Source organism: Cervus canadensis, chromosome X, assembly GCF_019320065.1.
Source record: "Cervus canadensis isolate Bull #8, Minnesota chromosome X, ASM1932006v1, whole genome shotgun sequence".
Lineage (NCBI taxonomy): Eukaryota > Metazoa > Chordata > Mammalia > Artiodactyla > Cervidae > Cervus > Cervus canadensis.
Window position 1 is genome coordinate 111,059,625 of NC_057419.1, and position 27,764 is coordinate 111,087,388.

General features: G+C 40.9%; 1 protein-coding gene across 5 annotated transcripts in view; it reads left to right on the forward strand.

Annotated features, from left to right (window-relative positions):
- FGF13 (fibroblast growth factor 13) overlaps nt 1-26,148 on the forward strand; it is a 532,825-nt gene extending 506,677 nt beyond the window's left edge. For all 5 annotated transcript variants that reach the window (XM_043459602.1, XM_043459605.1, XM_043459604.1 and 2 more), the window contains 2 exons: nt 23,255-23,453; nt 24,747-26,148. In XM_043459602.1, the coding sequence (XP_043315537.1) occupies nt 23,255-23,453; nt 24,747-24,883 (336 nt within the window). In that variant the 3' untranslated portion in view covers nt 24,884-26,148. The remainder of the gene's footprint in view (nt 1-23,254; nt 23,454-24,746) is intronic.
- The last annotated feature ends 1,616 nt before the right edge of the window (nt 26,149-27,764 follow it).

Consider the following 27,764-nt stretch of genomic DNA (forward strand, 5'->3'; position numbering starts at 1 on the left):
ACTATATGAGGAAGAAGGAAAACCTTCGGACTTGATCGTGCTGCCTCCTGGAGTCCTGGTTATGGAAAGCGTCAAATACAGCTCAGTAATGCGGCAGCAGTAACATCACCAGAGTTCACAGTGAAATATTTTCATTCATCCCCACTGGAACTCCAGAGTGCCAAGCGGACTCAGCATTAGAGCTTAGAAGGCTAGAACCTCTGTTATAGATTTCTCAGTCAAGAAAGAGACTCACAGTTTAGATTTAGGGAAGAGGTACAAAGCAAAATTATTATTTCATATCCACAAATGCCAGTTGTAGAGGAGCACCGAGCATCTGAAAAGGCGAGATTTGAGGGTTATACTGCTTCTAACAAACTTTCCCAAGCTCTTCTTTATTCAGTGTGCAATAGAAAGAGAAGGCTGAACAAGACAGCTGTGATGGGGACTGGGACAAGAAAGAACAATGACTTATACTAGCCAAGCAGCCTTGTAGTTTGAGTGATTTGTTATCCATTGACCAGCTCCAACTCCTCCAAAGAATGGGTAGTAGTGGTAATAGGCTTCTGGAAAGACAGCACAGTGCAGATTTTCTAAAGGAGCAGAACTCCTCAAATGTGTTTCTGTTGGATCCTTGGACTGTACGTGATGGCATTTGTTGCAGAAATTGTTCTTCTCAGTTACATTTTTATTGGGCAGATACTAAAGTGAGCATGTATTCCCTATGTAACTCTCCCAAATATAATAAATTTCAAATCCCATATTCTAAAAATGAAGCATATCTTACATAGATAGAGCAGTATTCAAATCAAATGTATTCCATAGAGTACTTCTAGGAAGGGTGCTTCAAATCATTGGCTTGCCTTGCTAGACAAGGTATAAATTATTCAAACAAAATATCCAAGTGGATTAAAAAAAGAATATGAGGCTGCCATTATTAAGTCTATAATGTTCGTTTTACATTTTTTTTTTTAAATCACCCTATGAAACATTTTTAGGTCATTGATTTAGAAGGTATTAATGCAGTGGTGAAGATCAGTCTTTCATCTTTTCTTTTCAAGTCACTACTCATGTCCTTCACATGTCAGAAGGATTGGAGAGATAAGACCAATTTTCTGGATTATTTAAGATGGATGGAAAAAGCAAGCTGGCATTTCATCATCAGTCTGAATTAAGATCCTATATTTTTACTTATCATTGAAGTGTGATATCGTTGAAACTACTTTCAGTGTGAGGTATTTGTCAGAATATGCAGGAGATGGGGGCTTCCACTTTTAAACCTAACTTCCTCTTTAAAGACAGTTATGCAGAAAACACCAAGCTGTTTAATTATGTGGCCTTGTAGAAATACTATACATCATGTCTTTAATGTGTAAATTACAAAGATCAGTATCATTCTTTCCATTATATAAACTAGGAAACCCAAGCTTCGAAACACTTGCCAGACTTAAGTAAGTGAAATCAAGTGACAGAGCCCAAGGTCTCTTCCCGACAGAACTCCTTGATTTAAAAGAATATAAGTGGAGTTGCATAAGCTACTCCAGACACTTGAATGCACAGACATTTTTCAGACAAACTGGAAAGTTCTTTTCTATAATACTTTCTAAGAATGATGATTCTTCTATGTCAGTTGAATTTCAAATCTGTCGTAACTGTAACTTTTGAATCATCTACCTAGCCAAAATAAATCAAAAATTTAATTTTAAAAGCACAGTTAGAATAATTGGATTAGCTCGGTGCTTTCATCTAAGTAGCCATACAAAAGGAGATGAGCGTTTTAAGGATTAGTTTCCCGAATGTGCTGTGTATCCTAGCTGATAGCTGTAGTGAAGGCAGTTTCTGTTCATAATTGCTGGTTGTATTTGCTCACACCTTTCTTTAAAGGAAACTTGTCTGTTTTGGCAGGCTCCCCTTTTTTGCTCATTCTGAAAATGACTTGGGAAAATTACTTGAGTGCAGACAATTTATTTTTCCTTCTTAGAAAAAACATCCCTCCCTTCTGAACACAAATACTGTAGCCTGGTGAAATCTAACTGTTCAGCTTCCCTAGGTGGCTTTGTCTCAGTGAGGTTTTGCAGTCACAAGTGGAACTTATTACATAGTCTGCACTTTCATGCAGATCCTCAAGAAAATAAACCAACCAGTTAGGCATAATAAATATTTTACTCTCAGCGCATTTTAAACACCTGAAGCAAATCAATAAGGTGAGATCTTCATTAAATTCTTCTGCTCTCTTCTCTAGAAATTGAAGAAGAAACAGGATCATCAAAAAGCTAGAGACATCAAATAGTTCAGGCTGTGATTGGTGGCATCAGAGTGATAATCGTAGTGGGGGTTGGTAATTTCTTTCAGCAGGTGAAATATTAGAAAATAAACTGAATTTCTGTTGTGAACTCCCAGAGTAAACCTTCATAAAGCCCAGTCATCAAAGATTTGACTTCTTTTTTTTTTTATTTGACTTCTTTAAGCATATAGCCACAGCCATAAAGTGAAAACCTCAGATGATAAAAAGTAGCTCATGTCACTCTAGCATCACATGTAATACCATTGTATGAACATAACACTGGGTCCAAGTTTTTAAATGTTTTCAAATAGATTGTGCATACACATGTGGCTTGAGTGAAAGCCTACTACCAGCTTTTTAGGGGTTAAGGCCAATGTCCATCTTTAAGTCAGCTCTTTCTGGTGCCTGCTAGAGATAAATCTGTGTTAGGTTCTAGTAAGATCATTGAAGAATATGGAGTGGTAATAATATTGTAGTAATAGATGGAGTCATATAGATGCCTAATCTGTCAGTTAGTGATTTTTAATGGGTTGTGTTTATTCATAATAAATGTGACCCTAGGGGGTCAAAGTTAAAAGCAAAGATTCAACTAAGTCTTTTCATTCGTTCCTAAGAATCTAGTACAGTACGCTGCCCGTCGGCCATCCATTAACCTATGCCAATTAATTAGCTTTGTTTTGGCTAATACTGGTTTCCTATAATTCCTTAAGAACAAGACTTCCTTCAGGGGGAACAATATAAAGAAGTCATTTTACCAATAATTGGGAATGGAGCTCACAGTGCACACGGGTGATCTATAAATGCCATTGTTTCTGAAAAGCTTCAATAGGGGTCATTAAATATTTCACTGTCAGTCAGGTTAGGCCTTAGCAATGCCCGTGGCTGGCACTTTCTTCCTTTCTATGTATGGCCTGTCCATGGTTAAGATGCCCTGCCATGTTCCCAAATTAGGCTTGCCCAGCTGTCTCTGTTTTCCTGGACATTGTATCTATTTTTTCTCCACCTGTCATTTTTCTTACACTTTAGTAGTGCCTCAATGGAGGATGGCAGAGAAGGCTGTGTTTCCTATATGCCCATCATTTTTAAAAAACCATTTTTACCCTCCAACATTCAGCTAGTGACCTGCTGGCATCTGCCAGAAGATGTACTAGTGTTAGACCCTCATGCTTCTGGTGACTGGCAATGTGGAATCACTATTCCAAGTGTGGTCATTCACCGGCTGTCATGGGAATCCCAAGGTACGATGCTCAATCCCTCCAACAAACTCGGGTGAACTCCTTGTTAACCAGGAAATCGTGCCGCAGGATGGTTCTTATTCTCTGTTGCTGTCAGCTGTGAGAAGCCGTTACAGGCTAGAGAAAGCCTTCTTAGAAAACTTCCCAAGGCAACTCAGCTCTTTTCCCTCCCAACATCTATGGGATTTCCATATGAGATTTCCTCCTGTTCAGTTGGATAAGCCCTATACATGTTATCAAATATTCAGGGTTGTGACTGAGCCTCTCTAGTGGCCCTCAGGATAAAATGGCTGTTGAACCTGGGTCTAAGATGCTTTAGCTGAACCACAGCTCCTTCCCTGACTGGATAGCTAACAGCGTGTCCTCCAAGATCCTATAGGGCACGATGGTTATTCCTACGTCAGTACTCACCTTGCCAGCAGTACTTGAGCATTTCTCACTCTTGTTTCTTTAACCGGACGGTAAACTCCATAAACAACTGTGTCTTGTCCACTGCTGTAGCCCTAGTGCTTCACTTAGTGTCTCAACTTTTCATGCACATAGTACATGTTCAGTAAATGTTTGCTGAATGAATGCATATCAATTATAGTTATTCTCATTGGATACTAAGTAATGGTGATGGACAAGGAGGCCTGGCGTGCTGCGGTTCTTGGGGTCGCAAAGAGTCGGACACGACTGAGTGACTGAACTGAACTGAACTAAGTAATTATCCTTTCACCATCATTATGTAATATTGATACTGATTGGCTACAATCTGGTTAGAGGAGCAGCCTCTAAAAGGCATTTTCCCTCTCAGGTAACCCTCACACTCGCAGATCAACTCTGGTAGCCCCTTTTCAGCCCATCTTAACCCTATCTTTTTTTTCATTTTTCCACCTGCTGTTGATTGTCTGACCAAATTTTATACCTAATCTGAGCTCCTTTTTGTTTTCCTTTGACTGCTTAGTAAGGATATATTTCTTGCTTTTTTTAGATCTTTAGTCCTTCTGCTTCTCTCGTAATAGCTTCATGTAGTATACATATTTCCATCCATCCATTATCCATCCATCCAAGCAGTAATCCAGTGATTTCCTGATACTTGGCAAACACAGTCCCTGCTTTCTATGAGCGTAGAGTTAATTGGAAGAAACAGACTTTAAACTGTTACTTACAATCAAGCGCCCACTCGAGGTCCCCTTTTCACTAATACCTGAGGACTAGCAGATGAAGACTATCATGATAGATGACCATTGCAGTGCAGCGTTGAACAGTATTTTTAAATGTGGATGTTAACAAAACAAGAAAGGCCTAGGAACTAGGATGTAGGCAAGAAGGTGCACTTAGATGCATTTTTAGTAGTCACCATCCAAATTAAGCTCTTGGAATTCATTGCCTGGCAACAGGAGAAGTGGCTTCACTCCTGAAAAGCTGAGAAAGAGCAGAGAAGTGGCAGAGTATGCCAGAGAAACCCCCTAGGGATTTCTTAGCCAGATGTTTAACAACTCATTGTTTCAGTTCTCAGAGGAAGACAATCCTAACCTCTGCTCGAAGGATGACTGATTAAGGATGGAAAGAAAAACAGACTTTACCCCAGAAATGACTTTACTGAATTTTAGTACCTGCCACCACCCTATTTTCTGAACCAAACACCTAAACCGTCCCCTCCAACCCCGGAAGCAGCACTGATGCAGACTGCAGACGCCAGTTGATTGTCAGCCCCACTGTGACTTGTACAGAGAAGTGACGCGACTTGGTTAGCAGCTTTCACTGCCCCAATGTTTTATTCAAGCACAAAGTATTTGTGCTTTATAGGAATGCCAGTGTCCCACAATAATGCCTTTCATTCCTGAATTTAAAACATTCGCTTTAGAAAATTCTCTTCCTTATTAAGTGACCCCTGTGCAAATCTTAACCTATTGAATCCTCCCAATAACCCTATGAAGAAAATTATCTTCCCCAGTTTAGAGATGAAGAAACTAAGGCCAGAGGTCATAGTAGTTACCCAAAGTTACCCAGTTAGACAGAGCTGGATTTTAATTTGTGCTCTGCCACTGTTTGACTTGAAAACCTATTTTCTCAACCAGGGCGCAAAGTTGCCTTAATATAGAACATTCAATGAAGAAGAAAAGACTGCAAAGGACAACAGTTCTGGGCTGCTCTTTGCCATCAGCCTTTAGTTAGGATTGTTTATCCACTTTTCCTTTTGCCATTGTGTCAAAATCAACAAGCCAAGACATTTGACTGAAGTCAGCATATCTTAAAAACCAGTTTCCATAAAAAGAACTGCTAGAGGCTTAATATGTATGTTGCTTTATTTTATAAGGTTCCAGTATCTAGTCCGTTAGTTTATATCCAAAAGAGACTATCTCCCAGGGAATACAGCCAAACCTCTTCATTACACCTGGATCACGGCCCTGAACTTCTGCTATTGGCAGAACCATCCCAGGCATTTGGTTAGGTAAAGTTCCTTCTGAGTCCATGTTGAACCACGCACATTGCAGCGGCGTCCTGATGTTCACACTTGCTTCACATAGTCACAATCGTCCAGTGAGTGAAACAGTGGTACGGTTTGCATTTATTGCTGTTGGTAGGTTTTGATGTTTATTTATGCCATGTGGGTCCAAATAGAAACCATTCTTTTTTCCTTCTCCTTCACGTAATGCTTCCTTTCAAATTCTTCCTGTCTCTAAACAGCATCTAAAGTACGGCACGCCAAAGTGGTTTTCCTGTTCCCTTGTACTTCATTAGCAAGTTGTGGCATTTCTTTCTTCTTCAACATTCCTCTTTCTTCAGAAATCCTTATCTTTGTTTTGGTCAGGGGCAGACAAAATGTGGTCCACGGCAAGGACATGAGATGTGGTCCCTTCTACTCTACACCTGTTCAGCCCAAGACGCCTGTACTCAGTGCAGAGCAGTGGAAGCACAGGTCACAGTAGGTGTTCAGCCCCCATGAAAAACACATCAGAGTGAAGCACTGGGTCCCTGACTAAACTCCCCTTGATATTTTACTGTTTTAATCTTTACTTAATGTGTTTTAATGAAATCATCAAAAATAATGGCTTCTTCTTGGGAAAGACGTATTCTTCATTTATTCTTTTGTTCAGTACAATGAACTGACATTTCTAATATGTTGAGGAGATTGCACTTTCATATATTACTGAGATAAGCCCTTGAAATTTACCAGCCATCAGGATTTGCTGCTTTTAATGATTAATTACCTATTGGCATACTTTTCAAAGGTATTCTTTTTAGCTATTTCCTTTCATCTTGATCTACCCTTTTTTTATGAATAGCCTTTCATGTATAGCTCAAAAGAGTGTTAGTAAAGGTTGCTTCTGTTTCTCTGCGTAGACATGCTGGTTTATAATTATAATGCAGTTCATAACCATAGTGAAAATGAAAGCCCTGATAACTGTACCTCAACGGAGCTGAAACATCTTTTTATGACAAATCTAATTCCTTAATACTTATGCAGAGACCTTACTAATCTAGTCTGATTTGTCCTTTCAACTTATCAGGCCACCAGAATTCATCCATCTGTTCACTCAGCACATTTCTATGGCATGAATACAGAGCTAGATGCACTGTTCCATGTTCTAGAACACAACAATGAACAAAACATAGGCCCTGTCCTCATGGAGCTTATGTTCTAGATGGGTTAGACAGACAGCAGATAATAAACAAATTCATATATAATTTGCTTTGGAGAATGAACAATCAGGGTTTGAGGGACAAGGCTGTGCTGAGAGATAGGGACAACTTTCATGCAGGGTCATCAGGGAAAGCCTTTCTGTTAAGGTGGCATTTGATGGACGGGAAGGAAGGGTTCAGGTGGGTGTCTAAAGGAAAAAACTTCTTGATAGAGGTATCAGCAAATTCAAAGGCCGTTAGGTGAAAATAGGGCTTCCCTGGTGGCTCAGATGGTAAGGAATCAGCCTGCAATGCAGGAGACCTGGGTTCCATCCCTGGGTCAGGAAGATCCCCTGGAGAAGGGCATGATGACCCACTCCAGTATTCTTGCCTGGAGAATCCCCATGGACAGAGAAACCTGGAGGGCTATAGTCTGTGGGATCACAAAGTAGGTGAGAATATGGTTGGCATATTCATGGGACAAGCGAGGAAGCCAGTGTGACTGACATAAAGTAAAAACAAAGAAACAAACAAACAAAAAATCGGCAAGTGAGAGATGAGAATGGAGAAGTAGCCAGGATCAGATAACAGATGATTTTATTGTCCAAGGTAAGGACTTTGCTTTTGACTCTAAGTGAGAAGGGAAGTCATTGAAGCGTGTTGAGTAGTAGAGTAACACGATTTGCCTTATGCTGTAAATTAATGTTTTACTACAAGGATGGTTTTTATGGCATTGGTGACCAGGTAACACAATTAGAGGATGCTCTGGAGGAATCTATGATCTCCCCCTAGTTCTCATGGACTCTGTTCCACAGCTACAGATTAAACTTCAAACTTTAACCAAACATCACGGGCATTTGCTCCAAGGGTCACAGTACAGGTGGCAAGAATGTGTTTTTAGCTCATGCCATCTCATCCATACTGTGAGGAGGGAAAAAAAAAAAAAAGTACATTCCTTTAACTCAGCCATCAGCAGTGCAGGAAAAACAACTCCTACTGAAGTGAGTCAGTGCATCTTCACAAACAAAAGCAAGTGTATTATGCCTTAAATGATGGCTCAGTGGCCTCAAGGAAGTAACACACCTTCCTGAGCACCTAATTTACTACCAGGCTGTGACTCAGGCTCAGGGAAAATTGATCCTATTATTGCTCATTCAAAATACAGTAATCAACTGTGGATACACATTGAGACTATTTAGAAGAACAGAGTTAATGTTGCTAAAAAGACAAAATGTAATCTGCAGTTCTCACACAGACTTGGTGTGTACGTCTATCCTTCCTTGACGGGTTGCTGCGTGCGCCCCATCTCTGCTTTCTCACTGGAGCCACATGCGTGATTTGACGTGTTGGTGCAAAGGTAAACACCAAAGTGCTGATTGCTTCACATCTGTTTGATCTGTCCCTCCTGTTTCTTTCTAATGCTAGAACAATCGCAGAGATTGTGACAACTGGGCAAGGCTTATGGAGTCACCCCAAAGCTCTGAGACTTGAAACTCTGCTAGTGTTTACTCAAAGGAGTATTTGAACTGTCTTTTTTTTTTTTTTTTTTTTTTTGCTCTGCTGGGATCTAGTTGCCTGACCAGGGATCGAACCTAGGTCCCCTGCATTGGGAGCTCAGAGTCCTAGCTACTCTACTTCCAGGGAAGTACTGTCCTTTATTCTGGTCACCTAGCTCACAGCCTACCTGTTCGTGCCTTTTCCTTATGATTTTTCCACAAATACCTTGCTTCTGAAACCATTCTTTCAATAGATCAGAATTGCAGAAAGTATAACTTCAGTGACACCAAAGTGTGTTTACAGCATATTGTTGCCGGCGGTTAGAGTACTAGGAACCTCGCCCTGCAGCAAGGTGGTTTAACGATGGAGCCTTGTTATCTTATATTGGCATATGGTGTACAGTATCACTTGCAGTTAGTTACTAGGTTAAATTGACTCGAGTTTGGCTAGTCATAGAATGTAGGGGTTCTATGTTCCTTGAGGTAATATCACAGTGGCAACTTTGATCATTCTGGTGTGATTCTGAAGGATTTGCTTTTACGTGTCAGTATAAGCTACTGCCATTCTAATCTGTAACTTGACCCAGGATCACCACAATTTTTGAGCAACTGGTAACTCCTCAGCTGCTGCTGCTGAGAGTAGAACATTTAACTATAACAGATTAAATGACTAAATGAACCTTTTGCAAATGAAATAAATGCCCAATCAGGTTGTCATAGTGGGAAGAATGCACAGTAGGTCTGTATCTTGCTTGGCCACTGTAGACTATGGAACTCAATTTTGACCTGTTGTCCCTCACCATAAGAACACACCATGGGGCACTGTATGAGTTCTGACTGCAGCTCCAAAAGTCCTCTTTGGACAACTGTTGGGGGACAGCAGCTGCTCTGCCAAAAGTGCTAAAGCACCATGAGTATCGGCATCTAGTTTAGGAAAAACAATGCACATGGCAGGCACTCAAACAGTCTGTGTTGACTTGAAGGCATATAACTCCCAGAAAATGCTATGTAAGACAGTTGGTCTTCATACATTGTATAAAGATGTTCAGACTCACTAGGTGAATCATACACTGGGATTTGGTATACACAGCAATTCCTTGCCAGGGCCAGCACTTCTACCTGCTTTACCTGGAGAACAGTATCGAGTGGCTTGGCACATGTGAACGTGCTTTGTTTGATGTGAACCAGCACGTGTTATCAAACATATTCTAGCCTTTCCTGGACAATTGGCATTTGAGAGTCAACCAAAGAACAAGGGTGGGCTTTTTCCAGTGGTGGGCTTCAGAACAGAGAGGAAATGGATCCATGACAGGCCCAAATTGGATGTTGAACCCACACAACCCGCTCCCTGGAGAGATCACTTGAGCAGAAAAGGATGCACATCTGGTACACCCTATCTCCCTTCCAGTCCTCAATGGTTTATTGTCATCAGAAGTCAGCATTTAACTGGTTCTGCTGGAAGCTCGGTGAGGGAATTTCCTTCTGAGGACTGTGATCTCTTTCTCTTGGGGAAGGAGTGTCATTTGGAACCTCCTGATGCAGAGGGATATGATAGGTAACATCATGTGGCAACATCCCAAATGTATTCTCTCTGCAGGTTCAACAAAAAAAAGAGACACAATCCAAGTGCTGATGTGATTCATGAATAGAAGATGCAGCTCCTGATGATTTGATGATATGATTTATTGTGTCCCAATCACATTGACTTAGAAGAACCTATGTATGGAATCGATAGGAGCCATAAAACTAAATCCAAATATATTGTGACCATTTAAAGTTTTAGCCCCCTTGATTATCTTTAATACATACAGCAGATTTGCCAGTATAGATTTTTCATCACCAGCCATCTGGTAAAAATTAGTATGAGATAAATAATTTAGCTTCCTTCTGTTCAGATACAATTTCATTACCCTTTTCCTCGATACTGTGAAAAGTCTTCAGAAATAGTCGGTTGTAAAGTGCTTTTGCATTCCAGCTGAAGCTGAGCCTGAAGGTTCCTGACATGCTGACATTTGACTCTGTTTTCTCTTTGTGCCGTGAAAGGAAGAGGTACCGGTTATTACCAGTGGCCTCCAGAAAATTCCATACCTGGGGGCAGCCCCTGCTAAGTCACAGGGTGCAGAATCAAGACACGAGGTGGCTGGGATGTTCCAGAAGTGCAAGACATTTTCTTTGAATTTAAAAAATAAGAATAATGCAGAGCCTAAGAAACTCAGGAGAGATTAGTTATATATTCCCTGTGACGCAGTAATTCTCTCTAATCACAGTGAATATCCCAGCCTCCAAAGCATACTAATTGGTTTGGAGGAGATATTTTTCCATTCATAAGCAAAATCTCTGCTCCTTTTGGTCCTGGCCTTATTTCTCCAATCTGGCTGGAGTTGAGGAATCTTATGCTAGACTTGTAGGAACACATGTGCGAGATTATGGAGGGCCTTGAACGCCAGGCCAGGGAGTTTTGGATTTTATCCTGTAGGCAGCAGGGAGCCATTAAAAGATTTTAAACAGGAGGAATGTAAAAAATAGGACTTGATTTGGATTCGTGTTTAGTATAAAAGTGCAATGATAAGATATATTAAGGGAGTGTTATGGTTCTGTTCACAGCATGAATATAACTGGGGAATTCATCTCTACTAGCTGTCTAGTTCAGCTTTTACAGCATGCAAATTTTCAGGGCCAGCTGTAAGAGCTTGATGGTAAAAGAACAAAGTAAGAATTGATAATGTGAGTATAATTGTAAAGAAAGGGATTTTAGTGGTCAAGATCACTGGTAACAGAATAATAAGCATTGTAAAGGGTGACTGTAGAATTATTTGTTATTTTGTTGGAGTTCTTTGAAATCACTTCTATGCTATATAATTACCTTAAGTTTTAAGTGTTCCCTGCAGGGATAATTTATGTATTTTGCATTATCATGCAAATGCTTTAACAATCTACACTGTTGAAAATGAAAGCTGAAAATTATTCCAAATAGATCATGGTTGTGCAAAGCTTATGCAGTTTTAATCATCTTGATATATTCTTATAGTTTATATTGTATCCTTACCTTGTGTTTTCAACTCCGGTAATACTTAGGTAACAAATATTTGAAAATTGAAATTGCATATTTTGATAAAGAACTGTAATTTGTCTATTTCAAAATTGAATGACATCAAAACCCTTTTAAAAAATTAATCTAAAAATGCTGCAGTATTTCAGGAAATCCAGAGCAGACCAAATTTAATTTAATCTAAGCTACTGAAAGCTCATTTATGAATTGTAGCTGGACACTCGGTCTAAACAGTGCTTTAAAGCATTGCGTTTTTCGCCGTGGTTTCTCTGGAACCATAGTATCAGGTAATGAGGAGCATAAACAGCATCACAGGTGACAAGAGTTTGGTCATAAATAGGGAACCATTGTCTTGTTACTGCGCCATAGTTACACATCTGAACATTACGTCCCTCTTATGAAAATATAATTCACTTTATGATAACAACATTCATATTTCAAAGTGTCTTATTTTAATGAACTTTATACTAATCCTGAGTTTCTCCAAAGACCTGGACTTCCTTTTTCTTTTCCTTCAAAGATGGATGTACTTTCCGCAAAGGAAAATCTCTAGGAAGAAATAGGTTTATTTGTTTATCAGGCTCCTCTGTAGATGCTAACTTTACAGAAGAAAACCTGCCCTGAGTGGCTTCTCAGATTTTACCCCGAGGTCTGAGCACAGCCTGGAATTTGGACAGGAGACAGATTTTCTCCAACAAGAGAGATGGCTCACTTTCTCACCCTCCTGCTGTATGGTGGGGTTGGGGGTGGAGGCAGGATGGGGAACGGCAGGCATTTCTCAAAGGCCTCAGGATTATAGAACTGGGAAAAAGAACTCACCACCTTGACTTTCTGTCTTCTCACTTGTCTTTCTCTGTCTCTTTGTCTGCCCCACCCCCACTTCTCTCTTTATGTCCGTCTGTCTCTTGAGAACATACAGACAGACACAGGACTCCGATCAGGCTGATTTCTATTTCGCTCTACCAGTTACCCACCTCTGCACCTAAAGAGGCAGAAGGCTAGTGTCAGTAAAAGTTCTCTGGGGTCATCCCCTAAAAACTCTTGAGTGTACAGAGGTCCCTGAAAAGAAAAGAAAATCAGCACCCAAATGTACTGAAATTCAGACATGAATATTTTGCCATGGAAGAGTCAAGTTTTTATGGCATAAACTAAGAGAATGTTCCATGGACACATTACTTAAGATCCATGGGATGTTGCCTGGCAGGCTTGGCTTGTGCTCTGAGTTAAAGTTCTTCCTTTCCTCTGCAGCCCAGGGCCAGTTAGCACTGCTGGGTCCTCGGTGTTTTTCAGCTCTGGAAACATCTTAGAGATCAAGTTGCCTGAAAATAAGGGTCTCTCACATGTCAACATGGCTTCCCAGGTGGCTCAGTGGTAAGGAATCCATCTGTCAATGCAAGAGATGTGGGTTCAATCTCTGGTTTGGGAAGATCCCCTGGAGAAGGAAATGGCTCCAGTATTCTTGCCTGAAGAATTCCATAGACAGAGGGGCCTGGTGGGCTACAGTTGCAGAGACTGTAGTGACTCTAGTCACTCAATCTAGATACACATGACTGAGTGACTGAGCACACACATACACACACGTATGTCAACACCGGCTACCTTAAACAGATTCCAGCTTCCTCTAGAAGGAGTTGCCTCCCTGCTCTGGATTCGTCCTCTAAATGAAAGTGTGGAAGCCAGATTCCAGTGCATTAACATCTCTGGTTTCATTTCTTCGACTGTAAAAAAAAAAAAGTCTACCAAATCCATTGTAATCATTACCTTTCTTATTGTCATCATTATAAAACTGTCCCTTATCTATCACTCGAATGTCATTAACTATTGAAGCATTTGTAGAAAACTGTTAAAGTAGGTGCTGCTTAAACATAAGGAGCTATTAGAGTTTTCAGGATTGTTGTTATTAGTAACCTACATGATGAAAGTAGAACTAGCAAAACAGTAGTTTAGAACAAAAGAAGTGGAATAATCATGTTGCACTTTTGTGGCATAGTAATTAAAATGAGATGTGTAAATGTCACTTGGTCCATTAATACTGGATTATTTCACAAATCTCTTTAATATCATGCAGGTTCACTGATACACATTATAGTAATTCAAATTTTAGAATCTTAGGATATTTTAAGCCCCAAATGAAAGATGCATGCATTGTCACCCTTGCAAAGGAATCACTAATGAAAGGAGTTCTCACCCATATAGTTCATGTGTAACTTGAAGTTCTGTGAACTGGGAAGGCACTTCTCTACTCCCAGATCAGTTGGAAATTGGGACAGTCATGGGGAGGAGTCTGCATTCACCTGTCTATCACAAGAACAGGAAAGTAAGGCAAAGCCACGGACCCCCCAGTCTGTGAGCACCCCCATGTGTGCTGGCTGCTTTCCATACTCTCTGCAGTCCTCCCTGGGAGGCACGTGTTGCTATTCTCCTCTTAGAGGTTCAGGATCGGAGCCCAGGTCAGCTGCCCGAAGTCCGAAATCTGAAAAGTTGATGTGGCAGCTTCGAAGAGAGCTCTGTGGTGTTCAGAGAGCCAGGGCACACGAATCGGAGGCAGGACTGACCCTTCAGCCAACGTTGGAACTATCCATTTAGAGGAGAACTGACATGACAGCGCTTGTCTACACAGTGACTGTTGGGGTGAAAGGGTGCGCTTGCAGTGGAGTTCATAAGGAAGTGGCTTGGTAAGGGCTTCTTTTCTCCCTTGTGAGGTGGGAGAACTCCTCTCTCAGGCCACAGGGAGGTCATTCCATTCTGAAGCTCATACAGAGACCTGCTGTTGAGATTAAATTAGATCATTATATTGGCAAAAGGACTTCCCACAGTGCTCAGTGCACCGTGGGCTCTCAGTAAGGAATAGTTGAGAATGAATTCTTCCATCTGAGTCTTCAGTTAGTGAACAATCATACCACTCAGACTTGTGGTAAGTGACTGTCACAAGCATCCTTTCATTATCTCCTTTCAAGGGGCAAATGTTAGTGGAAATGCGTTGTCTACATGGAAACAGGACTCTGTACAATTTCCTATCCCCAGAGGTCATTTGCAGGTGTTATGCGTTGTGGTCATCCCATAGCCCTCTACGACTTCTTTCTCATCCTCGGTTTATAGATGAGGCCTTTGAACCCTGCCCTGTGACTCCAGGTTTTCTAGTTTGCAGTGGAAAGCACACATTAGTGACTTCCTTCTGAGCAGAGGCATTGCTTTGCTACCTGTGCAAGAGAAAAGATAAGAAGTCTTCTTTGAAAGTCTTTGAAGAAGTAGACTCCTGGCTATTGTAAATGACTCTCTTCTGCAGAGACAGACCCTATCAAATCTAACTCGACCACTATCCACCACAAGTCAGAATGACCACCCTCACAGTGGCCTGCAGCACTAGAACAGGCGCCTGATGAACCCACCTGGATACAATTTCAGTTTTAATAGGCCACCTACCTTGCCAGGGTTTTTTCAGTTGATCTATGCAGAAAGAACCTTTCTCCTTTGCATGACAGTTTGTTGGATGTCTAGGGAAGGTTTTCACAGTTCCCAGGCTTTGAACATTTGGGCAGGAACTTGGAAGAGCTATCTAAAATACAACCTATAAGTTTATTCTCTTGGTGACTACAAATACTTCCAAAGTCATTCTCTTGCTGATGGGTTTAGATCCTGCTCTGAAGACGCCCCAGTGGCTCAAACGGTAAAGAATCTGCCTGCAATGCTGGAGACCTAGGTTCGATCCCTGGGTCAGGAAGATCCCCAGGAGAAGGGAACGGCTAAGCCACTCCAGTATTCCTGCCTGGAGAATCCCATGGACAGAGGAGCCTGGTGGGCTACAGTCCACAGGGTCACAAAGAGTCAGACACGACTGAGTGACTAGCACTTTCACTTTTCTTTCTGAAGTTCTACAGAAGAATCCTGCCACAAATTAGAAAGCATCACAGTAATGGAGAATAGCTAGCTAATAGTCTCAGATTAATTCCAGTAACCAGCCAAAAGACAGGAAAGCTTATTTTTAGAGATCATATCTGATATTTGATTCTCCTTTCAAAGCACATAGGTCATCCCTGCTTATAAGAAAAACCAACACTGTGAGTTAATACATATCATAGACAAAAAAAGTTTGAGAAAGTTACTCACTTTAGAGAAGTGTTCTTCACTTGAAAAAAATGCTTTTCCATGCACAGGTTTTCGTTCAGCAGTAAGATTTAATCTGGTAAGATTTTTAAAGAAAGTATGATGGCCACATAGTCTCTGTCATATCTTATGTAAAATGAAATCTCTCTTCTGCTACCTAATTGGATTCCTAGCCAATCTGTATTCTTCTGCAAGGCTTGGACCAGATTGACACTGCCTGGGACCAATCACACGGCCCTGGAGATGTGTGGCCTATCCCACTTCTTCATCACAAATCTCAGCAAGTTACTTCCATTTCAGAATGTTATCTGCTGACCAGGTTTGGAACTGAGTGAGGCCTTAGGATCTTTTTTTTTTTTAATCATTTATTTTTAATCACAACAAAAATCACCCTTATTAGGCTCTGTAAGGGATGCAGTGTTTTGGTTTTGATTCCTGCTTTATTCTAGCTTATTTCTGTGTATTTTATAAAACAAATTGTAGAATTCAATATTTCATGAGACTGCTCTACAGAAATAGATGAAAATCTAGAACAAGCCAATACAAAGGACTCAATGAACCCCAGGGCTAAAAGGTGGTCATATTTGCATCCTAATTCTGTTTACACAAGCCATTGCTTGACAATCTCGTTAACATTTCCTTTTTTTTTTTTTCCTGTTTTTCATTTTTGTTTGTTAAGAGTTGAAGAAAGGCAATACTGGGGCGCCCTATTTTGTGGGCTCAACATGAAGTCAATGAAAATGTCTATTAGATACCTTGGAATACAAAAACGCTGCTGAGAAGTTTCACTATAACCATATGAGGAGAAATAGTCCCATGTGCATATTCTTGATTATGATTTGTTTCATTGCAAACAATTGCCAGTTAGCACGTGTACTTTGAAGTCATTTTGTGACGTGGTAGTTCACGAAGCCCATTTTTCAGTACTTCATCTCTTTAGTGCTGTGGCTTGAAGCACTGCAGCCTTTTCAGCCGATTGCAGACCAAAATGACAAATGGAGGGAAGCAAAACAGTTTTGGGGGAGCCAACCTTGGAGGAGAACGCTAAACACCGAGTGTCATTCACGTGCAGTCTTCATTTTGGGCAGAATTGATCTCCTTCCATGACAATAAAGCAAATATAGGCAGATCCTTTCCTTAGAAATTGATTCCAGAGTGCAGAAGAACCTTGAAAAGAAGAGAGAATGTATTTATTTTGCCTTGGTTTTCTGGGCATGTATTATCAAAAGTAATCACACATTTCATGTGTATGGGGCTTTACAATTCTCAGAGCTTCTTTCACATACATCATCTCATTGCCCTCCTCGTCCAACAATCCAGTAAGGTCAGCAGGACTGGTCCCCACCCCACCTCCTCACCTTTTTACAGAAATCAAGCGAACAGAATTTAGTTGCAGTGTTTAGCTGTTTGCAGAGCCAAAGACCAAGAGTATGAGTTTAAAATCTCTTTATTCTTGCAGCTTCAGCTTTGGATTTGTCTTTATTAGTCCCCTTTCTCTTCCTCCCTCTCTGTCTCCCTCCCTCCGTCCTTCCCTTTCTCTTCTCCCTCTCCAGTTTTTTAAATTGAATTTATCTGTAGGCTGCTTTCCTCCTTTTATCACCTACTCTTTCTGCCCTGGCAGGCAAGTTCTGACTTGTCAGTCTCTCCTCTCAAACAGCCCTCTATTCATATCCTACCCCGTTTAACCATTTTTTGGACCTGTATAAGCTATCTCCCAAGTCCTCTTCCTATGAAATTCTGTTCTTTTCTTTATTTCACTAGATATATATTGATCACTGACTCTAAGCCAGGCCCCATGCTCAGAGCTGCCCTCAAGTATCCCCCAGTCCAGGGAATATTTGAGTGAACAAACCAAACTCTGTTTATCATGAATTAATCATTTTGTTTAGCTACAGTGCACTGGCTAAGTATTGATTCCTTCTTCCCCAACCTCTCCCTTCCCGTGCTTTGATCTTAGTAATAATGAAGTTCATTCACGTCAAATATACCCTGGGAGAGAACATCAAAGTCCTGAATATAATAATTAATCCTGGATTTTGAAATCACCGATAGAAGGGAAGTTTATATAGAGTCTATAGGTAGTTATGGGGTCATCCCCTCCATGGGTATGATTTATCTTTTAGATTCTATTTTATTTTTTTTAACAGAGTTGAAAATCTAATGTTAATCTGCATGTTATTTTCATTAGGCTGGGGAATAATTGACACACACAAGTCAGACCTGTTTGTATAACCTGCTAACTTTAAGTCTAGAAAATTAATTGTCATCAGGCTGAGAATCAGAAGAGTGACCCTTGCTCTTGGCAGTAATTGTTAAATTAATTGGATCGTCAGGCTACTGAAAATGTGGCCAGAAGAGAGTAGGAAAAGAGAAGGAAGTGAGAGAAGTAAAGAGTGAGATAGATTAGTTATGTTTCTAGAACTTGCTGAAAAGAAGAAATCATGTTTTATTGAGTTCATTTTTTAAAGTTTTTAAAGAAACTTTAAACATTTAAAGATGCCCACTCATTGACCTATAAACTGTTTTTCTGTGTTCCATGATGCCAATAAATAATGTGACATGTGAATAGAACAAAATGTATGGAGACACATTCATCTCTACCAGGATATGTGCAGTTCATATAGTGCCTACATATGCGAAAACTTATATTCAGTGTTCAGGCTTTGTTCAACAGCCTAGGACCTTCGTGTTGCCATTTTATGTGTGGACAACCTAAGGAGACTCTGCTGGTCTCTTGAGATCCAAGGAAATCAGCACCACCCTTTTAAAAAAGATTTCTTTTGGGAGAAATGTGTTCAAAGCATTCACGATATTCCTGGCAATCCTCAAAGCCTAGTGAGGAACAAACTCAAGCAGATCACTGCCACCCTATCGGTTGGTAGCATAGTTGTAAGTACAAAAGCTGGGGGCAAAAGTAATGAAAAAGCCGCTATTACGGTGTGTGTTTGGCAAATGACTTTTTTTTTTTTAATGTGGACCATTTTTAAAGTCTTTATTGAATTTGTTAGAATATTGCTTTTGTTTTATATTTTGGTTTTTTGGCCTGTGGGATCTTAGCTCCCCGACCAGGGATCAAATGCACACCCATCGCATTGGAAAGTGAAGCCTTAACCACTGGGCCACCAGACAAGCCCACCCCCCACCCCCACAATGACGTCTTTTAATCAAGAAGGCACTTAGCCGTGGTGTGTGCACTGTGGTATTGTGGACGTGTTTAGCACGTGGAGATGATGTACATGATATACAGATGGTTTGGAGCTCTTGCCATTTGGGTTATGGCTCTACTGGAGAAGGGCATGGCAACCCACTCCAGTATTCTTGCCTGGAGAATTTTCCACAGACAGAGGAGCCTGGCGGGCTACAGTCCATGGGATTTCTGAGAGTGACTAGCACTTTCACTTTCTTGAGGATACAGCTTCACATCCCCTGCGGAGTGACAAGGCCCTTAGTAGGCTCCCTTCCGGGAAGCTACCATCACAGCCAATGCTTCTTCTGACCTGGCTCAAGCTCCAAGAGGCCAGAGAGCTATTTCATCCCCTCCATTCTATGCCCTTGGTGCCAGGGGCAACTCAAGGCACCAGGGTAAATTGCTATCCCAGGTCCAGAGCCTTTCTTCTGGGACAAGGTTGCTTTCTAGCACACCATTGGATCTGGGGGGCTCTTTACGTATATCCTGCGTTATTGATTGCATGAATGCCTTATTCACTTGATTCTCAAAGTCTATGCGGAAGCCTAATATGCCCCACTGAGGGCAGCTGACCATCACCATTTGTATCTCTAAGTATTCTCTAATATGCTCTATTGACCTGATGTTGAGGGTTTCAGATGTTTACATCTTGTCAGTGGTAAACCTTCAAAGAACTATTTTGCCCTTAATAGTGAATAAATTGGTTAAAAAAGTTTGTACTGTTAGATCTTGCTCCTGGATCTGTTCATTCTGCAAATGTAGATTTTTCATTCTTTACTCAGAATATAATCACTGTCATTAACTGGTATGGATTCTGTGGATAAAAAAGTTAGGTAATCACTGAGGAAAAAACTAACCTTGAACTTTAAGGGGAATAGAGAGGATGATTACAGAAAAGAGAGTTTAGAGAGACTGAATATTTTATTTCAGAGTTATTCCTCTGAACCTTACTAACATTATTCCTCCAAAATAAGTATAGATATGCAAGAGAGGTAAACAACTTTTAAGAGAAATCAGTGCATGAAAGGTTAGAAGACATAAAGCACCTTTTCTTTTGTACTCATGCCAAGTAATTTCTTCGTGGCTGTGCAGGGAATGCGTGACGTCTTTTTAATTCATTTATTATGATAGCCGGTATTTATCTAATGCCTATTCAATACAGAGTACAATGAGTGCTGCTTCTGTTTCGTGCCTACTAAGTGTCAAGGCCACTCTGGTACCTTTTTTCCCAGAGCACTAATAATCATCTCCAGATCAATCAAAGATTGATTGCTAGCCAGAGGTCTACTTGGTATTCTGTGAATAAGGCTTCTCTGGTTAGGGTTCAGTCCGATTTCTATTATTTCTGTGAACCACTGCTGAGACACAGAGATGCAGCTATACACCCCTCTTCCCTTTGGTGGCCCTTCCTGTGTTGGGTGGGATGTTCACATCTTTCCACATTTGATAAAAATCAAGCCTCTTCTGCCTACTCATTTCAGCACTGGATAAAATGACAGTGTCACACACCGAGAACAGAACACTGCTTTGGTTTCTTCAACATTCTTTTTTTGGCCTCATTTTCCTCCCTCTCTACTGAGTTCTTGAGTCCAAATTTAGTGGTGATGACTAAGAAATTGCCAGGATGTGACAGAGCATTCAGTTCATTGAGTCCTTCCTTGCCATTTTCCAATAGTTGTAACAATTGCCAAGTTTTTTTTCCTCTGCATGTTGGAGGTGCCAGTGTCTGTGTAGTATCTATTATTCTGAACAGATTCGAAGTCACACAAACAGGATTTGTCCCTGCAATGACAGCCTCCATCTACATACAGCTGATTTCATTCTGTGGTATTCAGGAAATTCCCTGCAGACTTCTTACTGGGTTGATACTTCTGAATCCCCGCGTTTCTGATACGTCAATCTGAACCTCTGCAATGCAAGTCCTGTAAACCAGCGGTCCCCAACCTTTTTGGCACCAGTGACTGGTTTCATGGAAGACAGTTTTTTTCCAAAGATGGGGTGGAGAGGGGGCTGGGCATGGTTTTGGGATGATTCTCCTAAGAAGTGCACAACTTCTGTCCTTTGCATGCGCAGTTCACAGTAGTGTTCGCCCCCCTATGACAATCTAATGCCACTGCTGATCTGACAGGAGGCAGAGCTCAGGCAGTAATGTGAGTGATGGGGAGTGGCTGTAAATACAGATGAAGCTTCGCTTGCTCACCTCCTTCTCTGCAGCCCAATTCCTAACAGACCATGGAGTGGTACTGGTCTGTGGCCCAGGTGTTGGGGACCCCTGCTGTAAACAATAACTGAATGGTCTGCTGTGTGCTAGGCAATATGATCAGTCATTGATGGCTGAAAGGCAGATTCAGAAATAAAAGACAAGTTCCTTGTCTTCCAGAGCCAAGTATGCACATGTCCGAGTCACAGGGCCATGCCAGAGATGGAGATAAGAGTTCCTGGGGACACAAATACAAGTGTCATCGGTTCTGATTTAGGAGAGGTCATATATGATTTCCGGGGCAGTCATATTTGAGCTCAACCTTGAGGAATGTGAGGAAAGCCAGTTGGTAGAGAGATCCAAGAAATGACGTGAATGGGGTCTATAAAGGCACAAGGCATGGTAACGACTACATTGTGGAGAATTTAAAATGCCACATGAAGTTGTCATTTTACTCTAGGCAAGGCTAAACCAACATTCTATGCAATCATGCTCATCCCCAGAGAACACGTGGAGACTATTTTAGTCATATTTCTTTGTAGGCATACCTTGGCTTTCCCTATGTTGAGAATTCTACAAAGAGGAGTGTTCACAGCCCATAAATAGAACGCTTTGGTTCCTACCCTGTGATAGTTGCCTTCAAAGTACATTGCTTCTTGAGTAGGTTGAATTTGTGTGAGTCTTCTGAGTCTCTATCGAGTATGCCCCTAGGCTGAAATTATCCCAAAAGATGACTCTGTTCCAGGCACTCTGGAAGCCAGATGGAAGAACCAGTGAAATTACTGAGTGAAACAGATTTTGTGGATTTCCAGAAAAAAGAAAAGTGCTCAATTATTTAACATTAAGAAAAAAAGCCGCCTCATTTGAGGAATCTGTCTCTCTTTGCTGAAGTGATTCTCTGATACTGTTGCTCAGATAGTAATGCTACCTAACATGAAAATGAAGGAAGGTAGGACCATGGAGGCATCATTCAGAAAAGACTGGTGTCTGGAAAGATTGCAATATTTTATTGCAAGGTGGGTTTTTTTTTTCAGGTTTTATCGAAACTTATTCCTGATAAGATCCCAGCAAAATAGCAAGAATCAAAGGGCATCCTTGGTGTCACTGTCATAGGAAACTCACTTAGCATTTTCCTTATTATCTTGGACTCCAAGTGGACCCACTGCTACCCTGCAGATTACTTAGAGATTAAAATCTGCTGTTCATTTCATGTTGTCTACAAATGGATATTTTACATAGCTATTTGTTGCATAATGCACATATTGCAAAGCTTAAAAGAAGGTTTTCTGGTTTTGTTTGTTTTCAGAAACAGTCTGTTGGGTCAGGAAGCCTTCATTTGTATGGGGAAGTCCAAAGAAAACATGGTCATGTACATGGCAGAAAATCACATTGTCAGGTTCAAAATCCCCTGGGCTGCTCTCTCATGTCTGCTTGTAGAATTACTGTAAATTCCTTGCTTCTATATTGATTTGTGTGAAATGCTACTGTAAGGCAAGGATGGGGTGATGAGGGACTTTTTTCTTCTGTTTTTAAGTCAAGGTCCAATGGTCTGAAAAAAAAATCAGTTTAGTTTATCTAAAAGTGAAAGTTAGTCTTTCTTAGTATCATGTCTTTAAAAATTTAGGCGTTCAGCATTGTAACACTGTAACACAGATTTCAGCCTAGGGCAACTGAAAATTATAGCATATAGTAACTGGACAATCTATGAAAATTAAGTGCAAGGATGAGATATTTATTTCTCATATTTAATCTTGAAAGGAACAAAGCTCCACGTGACACTGTTATGCTTGTCTCTTCAATCTGTGGCTCCTCTGTTTATCCAACACATTACACTTATGTGACTGGTTCTCATTTTTCCATTACCTTATTACAAAGAGAGCTAATTATTGATTAGTAGCCCTCACACTTAGGGCTTTTTATAAAGCATCACGTGAAATGTTATATATAGTCTCGGTTTCCAATGATAATAGTTTCTGCTGTTAAAATAGAATGCCAGTCATAACAAGCTTTAACAAAGTATGTCCTAAACTCCTGAAGGGCAATACCATATGGTTCTCCATGAAATTCATAGCTGTAAATATTGAGCTTTTGTTTATTTACTTTTCTTGTAGGAACATTTCACACCTGAGTGCAAATTCAAAGAATCGGTGTTTGAAAATTATTACGTGACATATTCATCGATGATATACCGTCAGCAGCAGTCAGGCCGAGGGTGGTATCTGGGTCTGAACAAAGAAGGAGAGATCATGAAAGGAAACCATGTGAAGAAGAACAAGCCTGCAGCTCACTTTCTGCCCAAACCACTGAAAGGTAAACTTGAGAGTATACCAGCTGTGGATGAAATGAGTATCGGTATTGCAATCAATCCTTTATTTTGAAAGTGGAACATAATCCTTCCATCCTGAGGCATTTATACAAAACTTCGGTAAAATTTTACACTTAAAAAGAACATTAAAGCATTGATGGGAACATCTAATCTCCTGATTAGAGTTGACCAAAAAGTTTGTTTTGGCCAAATCCAAATGAACTTTTGGCCAACCCAATATATCTACATGTGGTAACACCTTACTTATGTGGAAATTGCTAACTCAGGGCAGCCAAGAACCTCAAGGTATGCCAAAATAGGTAGAAACACGGATGCTCAAATGCGTGCACACTTAACACTTATTGGAAACTACCTTGGGCCCAACAGTATTGTCCCAACAGTTTTCATTCACAGTTTTGTTTTTCGGTCATTATTAGCAGCTTGGTGGCAAATGCGAGGGCTTCCATGGTGGCTCAGTTGGTAAAGAATCTGCCTCCAATGCAGGAGATGTGAGTTTGATCCCTGGATTGGGAAGATTTCCCTGGAGGAGGGCATGGCCACCCACTTCAGTATTCTTGCCTGGAGAATTCCATGGACAGAGGAGCCTGGTGGGCTGCAGTCCATGGGGTCACAAAGAGTTGGACACAGATGAGAAACTAACACACACACACACACACACACACAGAGCAAGTGAGAAAGTGTGAGAGATAGGAATGGACCGCAGGAGGTAGGGATGACAGAAGGAGTGAGACACAGTGGAAAAGGGGTAGAAAATCCAGACAGAGCAGAGCAAGCCCTTCAAGAGGTTACTGGCCTGAGGTTAGAAGAGCAGTTTACCAGAGGTGCAGTCTGCCCAGTCAAGTCAGCACAGCACCCTTTTACAGCACGTTTTCTGGAGCCAGATTACTTGAATCCGCCTGCAATGTGGGAGACCTAGGTTCGATCCCTGGGTTGGAAAGGTCCCCTGGAGAAGGGAAAGGCTACCCGCTCCAGTATTCTGGCCTAGATAATTCCATGGACTGTATAGTCCATGGGGTCACAAAGGGCCGGACACGACTGAGTGACTTTCACTTTAACTTTTCATATAAAACCATCAGTGATGGAAATAAGGCATTAGAATTCTCTACACACCTCTGTACCAAGACTGGCTTTTGCTTCATCTGGTCCAGTCCACTCTTTACTGAGTCTTTGAAAGCAGCATTTCTCAGGTTTGGCCTCCAGTAAAGAAGCCCAGGGGATAGAAGGAAAGCTGAGGGCCAGTGCGGTGGCCTCTAACGCCATGTCTCTGTGCTTTGTAGTGGCCATGTACAAGGAGCCGTCTCTGCATGACCTCACGGAGTTCTCCCGATCTGGAAGCGGGACCCCGACCAAGAGCAGAAGTGTCTCCGGCGTGCTGAACGGAGGCAAGTCTATGAGCCACAACGAATCAACGTAGCCAGTGAGGGCAAAACAAGGGCTCTGTAACAGAACCTTACCTCCAGGTGCTGTTGAATTCTAGCAGTCCTTCACCCGAAAGTTGAGATTTGTCAATGACGTTTACCAAACAAACAAGGCAGAGTTCACTATTCTAATCTGCCATCAAACCTTCTCATCCATCCAAAAGCCCCATAATTTAGATCGAGCTTGTGCAAAAAAACAGTGCCAAGCCTGATCAGTGAACTAAATCTGGGAGAAGGACTGCCCAATTTTCTCATGATCTCACCTCTGCTTAGGGGAAGACAAACCAAAAACATTTCACAGCACTAATGCTGGTTAAGAAAAATTTGCTCTCCAACCAAGACAATTGAAAAGACCACCATTGTTCTTCAAAAACAAACAAACAAAAAAGAAAACAGAACAAAATTAACTGCTTCCGTGTTTTGTAGGGGCAAACAAAATTCTGTGAACCGTGTTGTTTTCTTGGCTTAATGTTTTCTATCTATGCTTGATTCATATGTATTCTTTACTTTGCAATTTTATGATTTCTGAAATTCAATGGTTCTATTGACTCTCTGTCACTTAATCCAACTCAACCAAATTCAGGGTTGAAGCTGAATTGGCATCTCAGGCTCAAGGTTCTTGTGATTTTACAATTTTTTTCCCCTTTAGATTCGTAGTATTCTGGTCAAGTTCTTGTGCTGTACTTTGTGCGTAGAAATTGTGTTGTGTTGTCAACCCCAGTCAGTAAAGATTACTTAAAAATAAAGATTATCCTCAAGTGTAGTTTTCTCTCAATTCCATTTGTGTTATCATGTTAAACTATTATTGTGGCTTCTTGTGTAAAGACAGTAACTGTGGAACTGTGATGTTGTCTTTTGTGTTGTTAAAATAAGAAATGTCTTATCTGTGTACGTATGAGTCCTCCTGTCATTGTATTTGGCACGTGAATATTGTGTACAAGGAAATGTTAAGACTGGTTACCCCTAAACAACATATACTTATACCTGCTTCTGGAAAAGTGTTTAAGACTTAGCTAGGTTTCCATTTAGATCTTCATATCTGTTGCATGGAAGAAAGTTGGAATCTTGGCATAGAGTTGCATGATATGTAAGATTTTGTGCATTAATAATTGTTAAAATCTGTGTTCCAAAAGTGGACATAGCATGTACAGGCAGTTTTCTGTCCTGTGCACAAAAAAGTTTAAAAAAAAGTTGTTTAATATTTGTTGTTGTATACCCAGATACGCACCGAATAAACTCTTTATATTCATTCAAAGAAAAATCCTTTAACGTGTATTTACTGTGTCCATTATGTGCCGTGAATTGTGGTAGAAACTGGAGTTACACATTGAATTATGTACATCTGATCACTGTCTTCAGATAATCTACAGTCTAGAGATTTATATTCACATGAATACTCTTAAAAGTATAATTGTTGTACTTGAACTGCCGGCTGGAACAGAAGAATTCTCATTCCCATTCAGTGATGAACTGTACAAAAAGAACTATATTCTAGTACCCTGCTGTTCACACTGTCATTTCCCCCTCTCTGATGCTCATTTCTTTCCATAGAGGAAAGGCATGGGACTAAATATCTCAAGTCCTTTCCATCTCTGAGAACTGAACATAGCTATTTTCTTTTTTTATTAAAATTTCAAACCATAAATTAAAAATAGAATTTTACAGTGAATGCTGGTAAACCTACACCTGTGTTCTAATATTCACATACTACTATACTGTACATCTATCCATCCATCACTCCATCTTATTTGTGACACATTTCAAAATCAACTACAGATATCTGTACACTTCCTTCTAATTTGGTATGTATCTCAGGAACTAGAGTTCAGTGTCCATTTGCAGTTTTTTTCCATCATATACAACTTACAATAAAGTGCACATAGAGTGTCTTTGTTGAGTTGACAGATGCATACATTTGGGTCACCATAAACATTGTCAGTGTTGATGACTTTTCACTATCTCCCCAAAGCTGCCATTGCCTGGTCATGAAGCTTCAGAAGTCGACCATGTAGGAAGGTGAGAGTGGAGAAACAGGTGAAACATAATTGGCATCCATCAAATAAAGTTCCTGGGGCCCCAAGCAGCGTGCTTTTGCACGAAGGAAGTCTGCTGATTCCTAAGACATCTGGACTAGATTCAGCAGGAGCTCCTAGCCTAGCCCAACCCAGCCCAGTTCAGTCACTTTGTGATCCTGTCTTAAGCCCCCCTCGTGCCAGAGCTCTTAGGTCCAGCTGCATGAAAGATGCTGCCTGCCCAGATTGGACAGGAGCCTGGGTATCCTATGCTGTAACCAGACTCACTCAACCTTGCCCCCCTATTCAGTCTTCCTAATTTTCAATCCATAGAGAAAAGTACTGCATTGTCTCAATCTTGCTCCAAGGACTTTAAGATTTGATCATTGACGAGTTTCCTTGCAGCTTTTCCTTTTTCATTGCTCAAGAATAGCGTAGGTCTGCTGGTAACAAACAAGTCAGTACTTTGGTGTCTTAGGGAAGCCTGGCATAAATTAGAAGTGGCCAGAATGCCCAGGAATAATCCTTTAGTCCCAGCATTCTCTATGAGCTGACTCACGTTGTTTTTAACCAAAGGTGACGTTTAAATAAGTCAATAATTAAACTGAGCTCCAAAAAACCCTCACCACAAACAGCAATACTTTCACATACCTTCATTACACACACACACACACACCAGTAACATTTCCTGTGGTCGGAAACATTAGCTGTGGCAAATGTTTGATGAAATAGCAGTTTCGGAAAAACACCACAAGGACTATTGACTCGCAGGTATGTGTCCACATTGTAGACACCTAGAGGGCTTGTAAGATACAGATGGCTGAACCCCACCTCAGTGTTTCTGATTGAGTAGGTCTGGAGTGGG